Consider the following 13580-nt stretch of genomic DNA (forward strand, 5'->3'; position numbering starts at 1 on the left):
CATGGGCCGCGAGTTTTCACCCGTCCAAGACGCTGGGTGGAAGAGGAGGTCCCGAAACTGTGTGGGAAGTGACCCCGTCCTTAGCATTAATTACGGGGCCAGGGTGGGCTTCGAGAAAAACGATACGTTAGGGGACCCCAATCTCGCTAGTGATTTGCTCTTTTCGAACGGCAATTTGAGACCAACTGGGGGTTGCAGAAGCAAAAAAAGCAAAGGCACGATTCTGCAGAGATCACAGGACCTGTGCTCAATGGAAGGTCATTGATGAGTGAGAACTGGCGGCGTATTCCAGGCCCGCACGCGAGCTCGTGGCACACGCGCCGCGGCTTGGTTCACTGGCTCGAGGGTGGCGCCGGTATCTTGGGAATCGTGCGGGCAGTCGGGCTCGTCCGCGCGGATGGAGTCTTGATCTTGTGTTCTGCTCGCGTACCGGTCGGGCCGGCAGCAACCATAAATGGCGGTATGGCCGTTGCAAATTTCACTCGTTGCCCGGCTCCAAGTCTCCATCCCGCTGAAGATTACGTCGTACTGTGTACAACCTACTCCGCACACGCTACGGTATGGCTTCAACGGCTATAAAATGGATAGTTAGGCAGTGTAGGTAGGCAAGCGAAGCTTCGTTGACTGATCACAGGATACGTCCATTGGCTGGGAATCTGCCAAACCCACGGTTCTTGAGGGGAAATCGAGCGGCTGAAGAGATGTGCGCCAATGGCGACCCTGGCGAGAAACGCGACCAGCGCGCGATCAGCAGAGTTGCGTCAAGAAGAGCGGGCTGGGGGTTATCGCGATTTGGTCACAGTGGCTGGTGATAGGGACCCAAAGCCGCGTTTGACAGCGATTCCGGCAGCTCCGCAACAGCTATAACGGGGCATCCTTCTCGCAACGGTGCGGCTTTGCACCCGGAGATGTGGGACGTGTAACTTGGAACAGGAGCGGACAGTCGAGGTGGGGAGGAAGGGGTTGAACTCCTCATGATGGAGTTAGGATTATGGATTCATCAGATACATCCCAAGGGCTCTTTAATTACCTCGACTCGCGGTTACCTGGAACTCGTTAAAGGCTCTGCCGTTTCAAGAGTCATCTCGAAGGAACACCACCACCTGCGACACAGGCCAAACGGCATGCATGACGGAGCAAACAACGAGACGCGGCTGCTCAGTGGCCCCGAGCTGTCACAATTGGCAAAGCGGGAGGAGCAATAGTGTGGTTACAGTAATGCCTCGTGCCAGTTGACTGGTTCACTTTCTTTGGCCCACCGAAAAGGGGAACCAAAACGGTTTTCCATCCCAAAAAGTAACCTGCCAAGCCGCCGCGCTTTTTGATCGTTGAGCTTTCAAATGAAGGCGAGAGAGCTTCGGCATCACGAGCCACTCGAGAGCGGGGCCAGGAGGTTGGGGCAATTTTCCATTTCAACGTGGTGAACATATTGATGTGCAATTCACACCAGCATTCACATGAGGCCTCGCACCGTCAAATGGAGCTCTGCCGATGCTCGACAAGCCCCTCATCGAGGAGCAAGGGGATTACGCAGGGATCCGAATGCGTGTTCAGTAGAAAGCGCAGTGCCACCCTGGACTTTCACCAGCTCGAACAACGGCACCACCCTGGCAGTTCATATCTCTCTACCCCTCCAAATTCCTTCGAGAACGTCAGCTCGGTGTAACAGAGTCATGGTATTACCGCATGGTTGTTGTTGTTGATGAGGAGTTGGGCATCGAGATCACCAGGGCCGTTCCAAGAGTCTGGGAAATTGCATGCGCCACTTTCGAGCAGCACCCTAGGCGCATGGTGGCATGAAGGCGTCCCATCCGGAACCGCCGCCGGAACTTCGCCGCGGCCTTGGGGAAGCCAGGTCATCCCGGGTTCTACATATGATTCATGCTTACAGTGCTGGGTACAGTATGGAAGCCTACACAAGTACAGTAGAAAGTCTAGCAACTGGAAAATATCAGAAGGAATCAATCCATGAGCGATTGGGCCCATGACTGGACTTCCATGAGGTTCCGATTGTATGTATCGTTCTTCCTTTGGATTCATGTTAGGAAGCCTAACATCAACAGCGGAGAGTTAGAGGTGGTAGGCAAACTCTATACTATCCGGCGAAAACTCAATCCCGCAAGTCTATCGCTTTTATATGACACCACCTGCCGGCGATATTAGTCGTACGTGCACTCTACAGACCTCTACAATGCAATCCGAAATCTGCTTTTGAGGCTTGGTCACCGTTTCCGGTGACCGGTTCGTCAAGGTGCAATCGGGTGCGTTACCAAAAGTCCTCGCAGCTATGAGCGTATATATACACGGTCTAGTATGTGGATGACAGAGCGAGACAGACGATGTTCAAGGTGCTCGTCCGTGTATTGGAAGACATCTACGCACATCATCAGACAGGGATCAGCAGCCGAACTCTTTGAGCGAAGCTCTCAAGGGCTCAAGTCATCCGCAAACAATGTATACGGCGATCGTAAAGGGTTTATGATGAGCAACTGACAACCCCGTAGGTGAGAAAGGCTAGCGTACCTCCAAGCTTCCATACGAGGCAGACTTGGATCCTAGATACACGGTACATGCTAGAAATGCATGATCTTCCATCCACTATCAGAGTCCTCGTCGGATTCGACCCCTCTACTTCGTTTTAGGTCTTTGAGAATCATAGCGCAATCCGGGTACTTGATATCCAGCTTCACGCCGTGCGCCCGCTGCAGTCTCGCAGCCATCGCCCCTCCAATCGCCTGTCCATTATTTTGAGTCACCACTCTCTCCCAATACTCAATCTCCTCGTCGTCGTCATCATCCATCCGCCCGGATTCCTTCCAGAGCTTGATCATCCTGTCCTTGAAGTCGCAGTTTCCGAAGTCAACGATGTAGGGAGTCTGTGTGCGGCTGTTGACGACCACGTTATGTGGCGCAACGCTCATGTTGAGAACTCCGCGCTTGTCGATCTCATGCACAGCGTCAACAGCGGCTTGGATGATAGCCTGCCATTTCTCCGGCTCTAAAAGGGCCAGCGGAGAGGTGTGCAACTGCGACAGGGTATGGCCAGGTATAAATTGCAGGAGAACACCTTTGACTTCAAAGTAGCGGGCCGTATCGGGTGAGCCCAGCAGATCCTGAGGCATGTCTGGGTCCTGCAGCACGAGGCGCACGTGGGCGTACATCCGCGGGATCGTCGTGCCTTGGACATCTTTCAGCCGCTCGTAGGCCTCCGTCTCGCGGTTGAAGTTGCTCTCGCACTCGCGCCACATGATGGCCTCATACTTCGCGCTGTTTTCGCTGTTTTCAGGGCCGCAATCGTCTAGGAAATGCCAGGCTGGCATGATAAGGTTGGTCTCCTTCTCTTTTTCGTCTAGCTCGCGGAGAAATGCCCCCATCTTGCCTTGCCGAACGAAGGAATGATAAGCCGCTTCGCGTTCTGCTGTGTGTGGTACGTGTCTGTAGCGGTAGTCCCGAAGGCGTGTGCCAAATCGACGATCATAAAGTTTGAGGACTGCTTGCAAAGGAGGCCGCGAGCCCGACTCTGCATTGCCGAATAGGACGAAGTTCAGCACCGAAGACCTGGTGACACTGTAGATCCCAGCTATCAACGTCTTCGACAGAATAGATTGCCCAGAGAAGGGCCAGTCGCCAAAACTTCGGAGGACCTGAAGCCGTAAGGACATCCCTTCCCTGTACGGTAGGGACGTGGCAGCAGCGGACCTAAGGTAAGCGACCAGTGAGCAAGATCACAAGTTGGGCGCAATCTGGGCTTTACTAACAACTCCAAATCGGACATTCTGAATCTGTGGGAGCAACCCAGAGTGTAGATGGTGGATAGGGATGAAGGAGGTAAGCGGAACCCCAAGTAGGAAGAATGGGAAAGCCAAGAATTAACAGTACCTTCCAGGTTGTAGTCTGACCGCTGAGTCACCGGCCAGAAGACGCAGAGAGAGCCGTCGCCAGCGGCCAGCGGTCGCTACGCAAAATCAAAACCTCGCCCCATTTGTTGTTCTCCGAGGTCGAGTGTGTGTGATTTAACGGTAAGGTCGAAACGCACCGCAATAGTTGCACCGGTACTAAGGGATGACGCTGACCGTAATTAGAACCTGAAGTTTAGAATCCCCGAGGGCACCGGGTTGGTATGCAACGGATCAAGTGTATCTACTAGTAATAAGTTACCTCGATAGGTATCTTGTTAGGGAGCTGTGCTCATTTTCAAGTTGAATGCAAACAGCAGACATGGCGTACAGGCGGGTTTCCATCTCCATTTCCCTGTCAGCCTGGAATACCTACCGGTTTGGAGGGAGCCCTAGGTTCAATCTTGAGGAATTAAAGTGCCCACCAGGCTCAAATCCTCCATGACGTTGTGGAAATCCTCTTCTGTTACGGCTTCTCTTCTTCATGGCCCTCACTGGGCTTACTATAGCATAAGTATCCCAAGGGCTGTCAGTAGCTGACGCCTTCTTGCAATGTTTCAACCAAGGGCATTATGCATTGCCCCAAGAAATTGAACCTGCAATAATGATACTAACCTGTTGAGTAAGTCGCTCCTTCCAACCTAGAATGCCTGGGTGCTCTGTGTGGTGTAAAGTACCTAGGTACGTAAGTAGGTAGACTGCCTCCTTCCTTGTTGACTTGCAAGACGTTGTCGTGCATATTCGGTTTGTTCAGGTCATTGTATTTTTGCTATTGGCAGTGGTATTGACCTCGGTGAATCATATTGTCTTCTTAACTTGGAAACTGTATATCAGGAACTTTGACCGCAAGCCAACCTCGGCTTTCATACCTCTTCCAACCTCCCACAACCCTTCTCCCTTTCCAGGCTTCCAGCCTCTCACACCCCGAAACCTTTTACACCGTCTTCAACCCTACGCACTAACGTTTGCGTACGGTACTTTAACCTCGACTGAAACAAACCAAGACTTCCATCTCAAATTCAAAGTCGGTTATCCAAATCTGCTTCCCCGACTCAATAAGACACCGATCCTTGTTTAGCAGTAAGTGTGTTCCATTTTCTTCCGAGAGCCACTCCCCTCACGATATTTCAAAGCTCTCCCATCCAGCAGCACCTCTCCTCTGCTCCGCCCAATTCATTTCTAAGGTTTCCCTTCCCCGCTAGTGCCGTTCATGTGCAGCGAGCCCCTGGTCCTTTCCTGGATCATAGCTCGTTCCTCCGTCTGGTCTCCCATCATCTCCAAACTTCGATTTCGTCACAGCCGGCTATCAAACCGCGATTGCGAAGTTGCCTTTGACAGATTGATTTGCAGGGCGAGTTGGTAGAAAACAGCAGATCGACCACAATGGCGCCGATGGCGGGCAGACTGCGCTGCGAGCACGGGGAATACAAGGATCGCAGCGCATTCTCAAAGAGGCAGCTTGAGAAGTATGACCGTGAAGCTCGATCTGGAAACGCCACGCCGAGAAGGACCGGCATCCGCTGCCTGGAGCATGCATCTGGAGCACTTGTTTTAGAGGGACTATGCAATGGACCCTGTGGCCGCCGAAGGGAGTTGGGATTCTTCAGCAAGAGTACCAGACGCTCTGGGAAGATGGTGAGTATATCCCGGTCCAATGTTGCGTGCATCGCGATGTATCCTAACCTCCAGTTACAGTGGTGCATTGATTGCACGGACTGGCAGATCCGAACTGAGAATGGAGAGGCGTTGCCCCCTCCGGGAAGCCAGCTGTCGGTGGAGGAAGCAAACCCTGCGGAGGTCTTTGTCGTGCGCTCGCGGAACGGTACGGCCGCAGAGAGCGGGGCCGCCACAGATTTCGATGACGATGAGGTAAGAAGAGCTCAACGCCCCAACCCTGCGTTGGCTCGTCAGGTTGAGGTGCTAACTGATCCTCTCCAGTCCGGCTTTGATGATGGCGCTTCGATGGCGCTTTCTGCGTTGTCGATTTCCGAATCCCGCGGAGCGCCTGCTGTGGGTGGCGTCGATCTGGAGCCGTCCGTGTATGGTGACGGACCAGATAATTGGCACCTTGCGCATCTTCGAGACCCTCAGACCGCGGCGCCACATTGGCTGATGCCCAACCTTGATGGAAGTTCTCGTGGAGGAACTGTGACAGACTGGACGTCGGCTGCAGGTGACAGCGTGACCACACGTCCCCGCCGAGCTCGGGTCGAGGCCGTCTCATTCAACGCCTGGGGTCCTAACGGCGAACGGGTCCGCATGACCAAAACCCCAACAGTAGTGTCTAACAGCACGCGCAACGGAACGACACGTAGCGAGACTGTTACTGTCGGTAAGAGTGGTTGGGTCAAGGTGGTAAGGAGCTATACTGTCTCATCTCACAATAGGTACTGTGGGCTAACGCCAATGCAGGCTTCGCGCAAACAGGCACCCCAGCTTCCCGACTACCTCAAGAAGGAAGAGAATTTCCCACCTCCCCGACGCGTTGAGGAGTTTGAGGAACCCTGGTGGGAAGATGATTGATTTGAGGCCACGGTCGACGACGCGGCTTGATGGAGGGCCTCCGCATGCAAAGGTCATCTCTACTGAAGTTTACATTTCGCCGCACGTTTTGATCTTTCGCCAAGTTTCTTTTTTTTTCGTTCCAGCTATTCGTCTTCGCATCTCTTCTCAGGAGGAAAAATTTTAATCAGCAAACCCTCTAAAAAGATGATTAGGGACTGCCATCTGCGGTACAGAATGCTCGCGGTTTCTTTTCGTATCTGAGAAGAAGGGATGCGGCTAACCACTTCTACGCTGCTTTCCCCTTCTTTCTTTTTTCCCATTCTAGCCATTCTTAGGCGGAAAAGCAAAAGTAGTAACACGGGAGAACAGCAGAAACGGGGGGTCATCGGTAACGGTTAGGATTCGAGTCAAGAAATGGGGCTCGAGAAAAGGCATCCATCGGTGGAAAATTTCCCCTTCTCTATGGGTCAGCCAGCTTTCTCTAGCACATGGTAGCATTAATTATTGCTTTTCTACGTCTCTTGGACATGGACAAATGGCGATCGGTGACAGATTTTGTGTGTACCCAGGAACCGGACGGCTGCCCGCCGCCTGCAGTAATATGGGATGTTAGCCATGTTGCCTGGGAAAGATGCCTCGAGCTGGGTACTCACTACAGGAGGTACCTTTAGGTATTTGCTCATTCTGAAGCTTCACCGAGCCCGGTCCAGCGTGTGGTTGGGAGACAACCCTCCCCTATGGACGGCGGGTCAACTAGGACGACGCGGCAGTGCGACTTGCAGAACAGAATTCGGGATAGAGGTAACGGACGTATGCCAGGTACCTACCGGTCACGAAAATTCAGGTTGAGTCTGGGACGCGGATCAAGTGGGCTCTGCCGTGCGCTGTGCACTACATACCTTACCTAACCTACTGCAGGTAGCCTTTCACATGGCTGGTATGTAAGGAACTTATTGGATGAACTTGTACAACAGTACTAAGGGATAGGGAGAAGAAGTATGACGTCCGTAGCGGATGTATACTGAGGTATGCAGATGGGAAATATGATTGCAGCCACCGACTATGGTAGACTACTGAATAGTAACTAAGGTACCTTGCTTTCTGTTTCCGCCTTGCATGTATGTGCGGTCTCAAAGCGTGACAATCAGGTTCTTGCGCGTTGTGTAGCGCACTGTGTTTGTGTGTGCCTTACCCGTCTATCATGTGTCGGATTCCTGGTCCCTGTCGGGTCTGGTAGAGGAGAGGATTAAGGCGTCTTGTCATTTTTGGATCTGGCTAAGTTGCTTACGGTAGTAGGCATGTAGGTTGTGCTGGCTTGCTTCATTGCGCCGAACTCTTCATTTCCCCTGGTCAATACTTCCTTGGATCAGGTGTTCCTTGAGGATGGTATTCGCAGTGCACTGGATGGAATGGTGCTGTTCTCGGCATGCAGTGTGCCCACTTGTATTCAGCCTTACATGAGAGACACGAGGTACGGTCTTCGGAATCATTCGGGGTGCAAGGCTAGCTGGTTGTCCGAAGCACCGGGCCCTCGTAACAATTACTGCTTTAGCTCGGCCCATTGGACCTTCGCCTTCGATCTTCAATGCTTTCTCACGAACAAGACGGGCGAGCCTTGTGTGTCTAATTGTAGGCTCGGGCAAGTGCTAGAGCATGATTACAAAACGGCGAAATGCGGGGGAAGCTCGAAGTATACCGATAAATAGCTCGGTTCCCGATGCGGTTCAGTCATTTGGTTAGCATGTGGTGTAACATACGTAGGTCGGTCGGGCGTCCCGGGCTGCTACATGTTGATCAGCGGTTGCCCGGCTATGCTGTGTTTTTCGAGCCTCGGGCCGCGAGGAGAGGTGCGAGACGCCACACCACTTCCGCCCCAGTTGTATGTAGGATGGCACTCGGCTATGATCTCGGATGCTGAGCGAGGCACGAACGACATGGGTTTGCTGTATAGTGCGTACTGCATGGTGTTGTGCGTCGGAGCACTTTTAGGTTTCCTTGGTCTCGTAAGGCATCCGGCCGCGGCGGCATTTTCAATTGGGCTGATTCAAGCAGAGGGTCCTCTGTGTGCGACCTAGGGAATGGATGCCTGGCGAGCTTGAAATCTGATAATCTGACATCAAGAGATAGACGGAGTTTAGGTGGGGGAGACGAGGCGAATATCGCTGATCTGTGATCATGGAGGTGGTCGGCCCGGATGCAGTCCTGTTGCCCGGCATGTGGCAGATGCGAGCCTCGTCACCTCATCGACAAGTTGGCGGAAGTTGAGGGATATGGCAGGGGTTTAGATGGCGAGAAGGAGGAGAGAGCCGTATATCTGGGGATTGGTCGGCAACTTGCAGTCTGTCTCGCTCCTTCCGCTCTCAATCTTCAGGAACTTCAAGCTGTGGGTTCAATTTCCCCCCTCAGGCACACACGCCCAGTTCCCACTTTCCCCTGAAGCTCCATTGTGAGCCGAAATCTGAAATGGCTTCACAACTGCCGAAATGGGCCGGAACTGGCTGGCAAGGTCCTCCTCCCCCTACTCCCCCGCCTCCTCCCGCTGTTCCTCCTGCATTCTCGGGGAATGGAAGGCCCTTCGCCTTCCCCCCGCCTCCCCCGCCGCCCGGACACGGTGCAGACGATGACGAGGTGACCGATATACAAGAGAGCTGCTCGGAGGACGAGTCTTATGATGAATCGGAAGGAGAGACGGAGGATGACCATGATCCCAAGATCATACCATACGTTGCGAGGCCAAAAGAATTCGCCACAGCACCGACAACGATAAATGGACAAGTTCAGGGGCCAACAGGGAGTTCTGGGCCTCCCAACTTGAAGCTTCCCGGACAGGTTCCCTCCATGGATATGCGCACCGAGATCAGGAAGATGATCAAGGAGGAGTGTATGATCCCCATTTTCTCCGTCGTCTCCATCTCAACTAAATCTGATGTCTTGTCCAGTAGGCAATATTCAGAGCCCCACGGCCCCGGCAGGACATGACAGCGGGCCCGGCCCGGCCCATCGACCTCCCAGGATGCCGGAACCAAACATGCCATCGAGTGCCAGACCACAGTCTCCCCCGCCTGGTGTCCACTGGAGCAACCCAGTCCCTCCGCCTCCAGTCGGTACTGCTCCGGGTTTGGCAAAGGAAGCCAGCGTCATCGACCAAAAATGGGGCATCCTGTTTGACCGGGACGGCCTTCCGACGAAGAGATGGCAACAGGTACTCAAGGGGATCGGCAGCTATCTGGTAAGCCGATAATGACCCAGCAGCCACGGAAGATCCTTAACTCATGAATTCTTGTAGATGGACGAGTTCATGCCACAAAAGACACTAGTTGTCACACCGGCGAAGATGGCGGGATTCTACTCGCACCATCGCCTGGAGACTGAAGTCTTCCCGTTTCCAGGTTCGTTCTCCTGCTCAACTCACCCAACCACTCCAGAGCCCGATATGTTGACACCTTAGAAGATATCTTCAGAGCACCGCCCAGCAGACTGGCAGAACTGTACCAGCAACTGTCCTGCGAGTACTACCTGGTGCCCGCAGAACCGAAAGCTCGTCCCACTCTGCCAGGCCTCACACTAGCGGGCTGGACGCAATGGACGACGCTCGCCGTGCGGGCCTACCCCAACGAGGAGGCCGAGCGGCTCGCCAAGGCGGTTGCCGCTCTGCCCATCAACGCAGAGTCTCTCCTCGACGGCAAGCCGGAGCGGTTGCCAAAGCAGATCCCGCGCCGACTGATGCCAGAAAGGCCTGACAGAGCGGCGCGGTTGCTTCTCGATGGCGCGCTGAAGTCCCATCTTGGATCCCCTGACTCTTCCGCGCGGAGGACAGTACCAGTATCGGTATCAACAACAACAACATCATCATCCCGCCCATCAAGCCCCCGGTCTCGATACCGACCTCCTTCATCCTCATCGCCACCACCGAGATCGGCACAACAAACCCGCGGTGACGATTATCACGATCCGCGTCGACGTAGCGACCGCGACCGAGAGAGACAAAAGGAACGCAGCTACCGTGACAACGACGGCAGCAGCAGGAAAATCTACGAGAGCAACGGCTCCATCCGGCGCGATCCCCCTCTGCCGCCGCCTCCTCCTCCTATGGCGAGGCGGCGGACCAGCAGTCCCCTTCCGCCTGTGCACCACCGGCACTCAGTTGCCGTGGAGGCTCCATACGTCCTACAGCGTTCGAGTTCCGATCTGGGTGGCATACGGACCAGACGACTAAGCAGTGGGTCCTGGGAAAGGGACAGAGAAAGAGAAAGAGAAAGGGACAAGGATAGGCAGCGGGAGAAAGAACATGGTCATGATCGCAATCGCGACAGAGACCGGGACCGGGACCGAGAGAGGGATAGTAGTAACAGAGAGCGGAGGGACAGAGACAGAGAGCCGACCAAGGGAAGGATAGCGGGCCGGGAGAGGGACTCGGATCATAGTAGCAGGCGAGGTAACGATCGGGACCGAGACCGAGCTAGAGAGAGGCGGTCGGCGTCGGTTGCCGCTGTTCGCGCCTCTGAACGGAGGGACGGTGGCAGCGCGGGGCGGAAGAAGGTGCCGGTGGTGGTTCGGGATGACAGGCAGACATCGTCGTCGCGGAGGTTGACTTGGGGGGATTTCCTTTCTGCCAGGTACTAGTATTAGCAGTTATTATTTGGGGCGGGAAAGGGGGAGGGTAATATATGAAATAAGAGTGATGGCATGTCGCGTTCGCTTCAGGGGCAGAAATTTGATGGAGGAGAAGGACCCCGAGGCCTCTTATGTCTCGGGCTACAATGAGGGTATTTATAGTCCGTACCTAGTCCGCATAATACCTTAAATCCAAATCTCAAGCAACTCTAAGCCAACCACCCAACGCCAGTACACGCCTAGTCATATCCATAACCCCACTGAGCACCCAACACCCAATACGCAACAGTTTCCTACTAAACGACACCTACCTACCACTCTACAACACCCTCACACCCCGGCACTCCCATCCCTAGCCTGCAAGCCCTCCCTCCTCAGGGCCTCCTTCTCCCTGAAGGCGACCTGCTCGTCATACGGCAGCTGCGGCTTGGCCACGCGGCGCCGGAACAGGTAGCGACGCCAGAAATACACGGCCTGGCGGGCGCCGTAGGCGGCCTGGCGGTGCAGGGGCACGTCGAACACGGCGTCCAGCTCCTCGAGCGTCTTCTCCTTGGTCTCGGGCACCAGGAACAGCACGAGCGCGAAGCCGATGACGTTCCAGCCGGCGTACCAGCCGAAGGCGCCCTGCGGCTTGAAGGCCGTCAGCATGCTGGGCCAGGTCACGGCCAGGATGAAGTTGAAGAACCAGGTGGTGGCGGTGGCGAGCGACATGCCGATCGGCCGGATGTACAGCGGGTAGGCCTCGGCCGAGTAGGTGAAGGGCACGGGCCCCTCGCCGGGGGAGTAGACGATGCCGAAGAGGTAGATGCCCAGCGCGATGCAGCCAATGTGGGCGGGCGTGTCGTCGGGGATCCAGAAGGAGAAGCCCGTGAAGAGCATGAAGAGCGCCATGAGCGGGAAGGTGGTCAGCAGCAGGTTGCGTCGGCCGAAGGTGTCGATCGTGTAGAAGGCCGGCAGCGCGAAGAGCCAGTTGATCACGCCGAAGCCGAGCGAGGCCGCGAGCGCCGAGACCTGCGAGTAGCCGGCCTGGACGAAGATGGCCGAGCTAAAGTACGCGATGATGTTCACGCCACAGAACTGCTGCATGAACATGACGATCTCGGAGGCGACCATGGCGTTGCGGTTGCGGCGGATGGTGAAGAGCTCCTTGACGCGGCTGGCGGTGCCGATCGACATGGCCTGCTGCTCGGCCTGGAGCAGCGTGTAGGTGTAGAAGAGGTCGCGGGCGGCCTGCACCTTCTCGAAGCGCAGCTGGCAGACCGACGCGAAGGCATCGCGGTGGCGGTTCTTGCTGAGGTACCAGCGGGGGGACTCCGGGCAGATGTAGGCCAGGAAGCATACGACGACGGCGGGGATCATGGCCGAGCCCATCATCAGACGCCAGTTCAGCCCCAGCTCGATGCCGCGGTCCGGAACGAAGTAGAAGGCCAGGTCGGCGATGTAGCCTACCATGATGCCGAAGGCTGTCCACATTTGCCATTGCTGTGAAAAATATTGGTTAGCCCTTCCGACATTTTTTCTCAAAAAAAAAAGAAAAAGAAAAGGTGTATACCATCACAAGAGCACCGCGGAGCTTAGGAGGCGAGCACTCAGCCGCAAAGATGGGCGTGGTGGCCGACTTGGGGCCGATGCCGAAGCCCAGGAAGAAGCGGGCGATGAACATGTGCCACCAGGTGTTGGTGAAGGCCTGCCAGAAGCAGGCCAAGGCGGAGATCAGGCACGAGACGAAGATGGTGCCGCGGCGGCCGAAGAAGCGGTTCATCGGGTCGGTGAGCCAGCAGCCGACGACGGCGCAGCAGAGGTAGGGCGCGCCGTTGAGCAGCCCCAGCAGCCACGTGTCGCGCTGGCTCTCGGTGCCGATGCCGAACACGTCCTTGTAGAAGATCTGCGCGCCGTTGACCACCGTCTCGTCCATGCCCTGCACCGCCGCGCACAGCGAGCAGATGGCGATGACCCAGTAGAGCATGCGCGGGTTCGACCACTTGTGCGTGGTCTCGCGCTCCAGCACCTCGCGCTCGCGCTCCGTGAGTCCCGGTACCGCGTCGACGCGCGTCTGGTCGCCCGCGATCATGGCCCCCAGGCGGAAGGCCCGAAGGTCCTCCTCGCTGGTCAGGCCCGCCAGCCGGGCGTAGTCCTCCCCCATGGCCGCCAGACGCTCCGGGGTCAGGCCCGCCAGGGGGTTGGCAAGCTTCCGCGAGGCGGCCAGGCGCTCGTCTGGAAACCCCTGGCCGTCCGTACCCGCGGGGATAGCAGCTCCTTGCCCTTTGCCGTTCTGCAGGTCATGGTGTTCGACTTCGGCCTTGGAGCCGAGCGAGCCGCTGGAGCCGTCGGGGTTCTTCTCCGAGGCCATGGTTTGTTTACCTTTCACAGCCGCGGATGGGAGAGAGAAGTGGAAGGAAGTCCAACACGCGCGTGAGAGAGAAAGAAAGATGTGTTGTGGTGCACGAATGGAAATGGATGGATGGATGGGTGGGTGGCAGTGGCGATCGGCGTTATATATGTACCTTGAGTACCAGTAACATATCCGTCTCGAACTCTCAGTCCCCGCAGCACCCGGCCATCACA

At 55.7% G+C, this 13580-nt stretch overlaps 5 protein-coding genes across 5 annotated transcripts; 2 read left to right on the forward strand and 3 right to left on the reverse strand.

The window, feature by feature from the left end:
• Positions 1–2389: 2389 nt before the first annotated feature.
• B0T15DRAFT_568372 (uncharacterized protein) lies at positions 2390–3834 on the reverse strand. Its single transcript, XM_062870759.1, has 2 exons — positions 3759–3834; positions 2390–3699 (listed from the first exon to the last, which is right to left on the reverse strand). The coding sequence occupies exons 1-2, from the start codon at positions 3773–3775 to the stop codon at positions 2574–2576; spliced, it is 1143 nt and encodes a 380-aa protein (XP_062720367.1). The 5' UTR covers positions 3776–3834; the 3' UTR covers positions 2390–2573.
• A 1445-nt stretch (positions 3835–5279) lies between these two features.
• Positions 5280–6419, forward strand: B0T15DRAFT_495042 (uncharacterized protein; the record flags this gene model as incomplete). The annotated part of the gene is made up of 4 exons (XM_062867076.1): positions 5280–5531; positions 5592–5765; positions 5835–6251; positions 6309–6419. The coding sequence occupies 4 exons, from the start codon at positions 5280–5282 to the stop codon at positions 6417–6419; spliced, it is 954 nt and encodes a 317-aa protein (XP_062720368.1).
• Positions 6420–6481: 62 nt separating this feature from the next.
• B0T15DRAFT_247808 (uncharacterized protein) lies at positions 6482–6897 on the reverse strand. Its single transcript, XM_062863133.1, has one exon. The coding sequence runs from the start codon at positions 6785–6787 to the stop codon at positions 6545–6547; it is 243 nt and encodes an 80-aa protein (XP_062720369.1). The 5' UTR covers positions 6788–6897; the 3' UTR covers positions 6482–6544.
• A 1725-nt stretch (positions 6898–8622) lies between these two features.
• Positions 8623–11185, forward strand: B0T15DRAFT_247815 (uncharacterized protein). The gene is made up of 4 exons (XM_062863134.1): positions 8623–9282; positions 9341–9630; positions 9688–9790; positions 9853–11185. The coding sequence occupies exons 1-4, from the start codon at positions 8865–8867 to the stop codon at positions 11022–11024; spliced, it is 1983 nt and encodes a 660-aa protein (XP_062720370.1). The 5' UTR covers positions 8623–8864; the 3' UTR covers positions 11025–11185.
• B0T15DRAFT_247821 (uncharacterized protein) lies at positions 11185–13519 on the reverse strand. The gene is made up of 2 exons (XM_062863135.1): positions 12568–13519; positions 11185–12497 (listed from the first exon to the last, which is right to left on the reverse strand). The coding sequence occupies exons 1-2, from the start codon at positions 13363–13365 to the stop codon at positions 11346–11348; spliced, it is 1950 nt and encodes a 649-aa protein (XP_062720371.1). The 5' UTR covers positions 13366–13519; the 3' UTR covers positions 11185–11345.
• Between the last annotated feature and the right edge of the window lie 61 nt (positions 13520–13580).

The sequence above is a fragment of the Chaetomium strumarium genome (assembly GCF_033439665.1).
Source record: "Chaetomium strumarium strain CBS 333.67 chromosome Unknown B0T15scaffold_5, whole genome shotgun sequence".
NCBI lineage: Eukaryota > Fungi > Ascomycota > Sordariomycetes > Sordariales > Chaetomiaceae > Chaetomium > Chaetomium strumarium.

Excerpts from the sequence above, each read along its gene's own strand:
- B0T15DRAFT_247808 (XM_062863133.1), bottom strand. The coding sequence starts at position 6,787 with ATGACCCCCCGTTTCTGCTGTTCTCCCGTGTTACTACTTTTGCTTTTC.
- B0T15DRAFT_247815 (XM_062863134.1), top strand. The coding sequence starts at position 8,865 with ATGGCTTCACAACTGCCGAAATGGGCCGGAACTGGCTGGCAAGGTCCT. Across the intron at positions 9,283-9,340 it reads GAAGATGATCAAGGAGGAGT|TAGGCAATATTCAGAGCCCC; the intron begins GTATGATCCCCA and ends TGTCTTGTCCAG. Across the intron at positions 9,631-9,687 it reads AGGGGATCGGCAGCTATCTG|ATGGACGAGTTCATGCCACA; the intron begins GTAAGCCGATAA and ends GAATTCTTGTAG.
- B0T15DRAFT_247821 (XM_062863135.1), bottom strand. The coding sequence starts at position 13,365 with ATGGCCTCGGAGAAGAACCCCGACGGCTCCAGCGGCTCGCTCGGCTCC. Across the intron at positions 12,498-12,567 it reads TCCGCGGTGCTCTTGTGATG|CAATGGCAAATGTGGACAGC; the intron begins GTATACACCTTT and ends TATTTTTCACAG.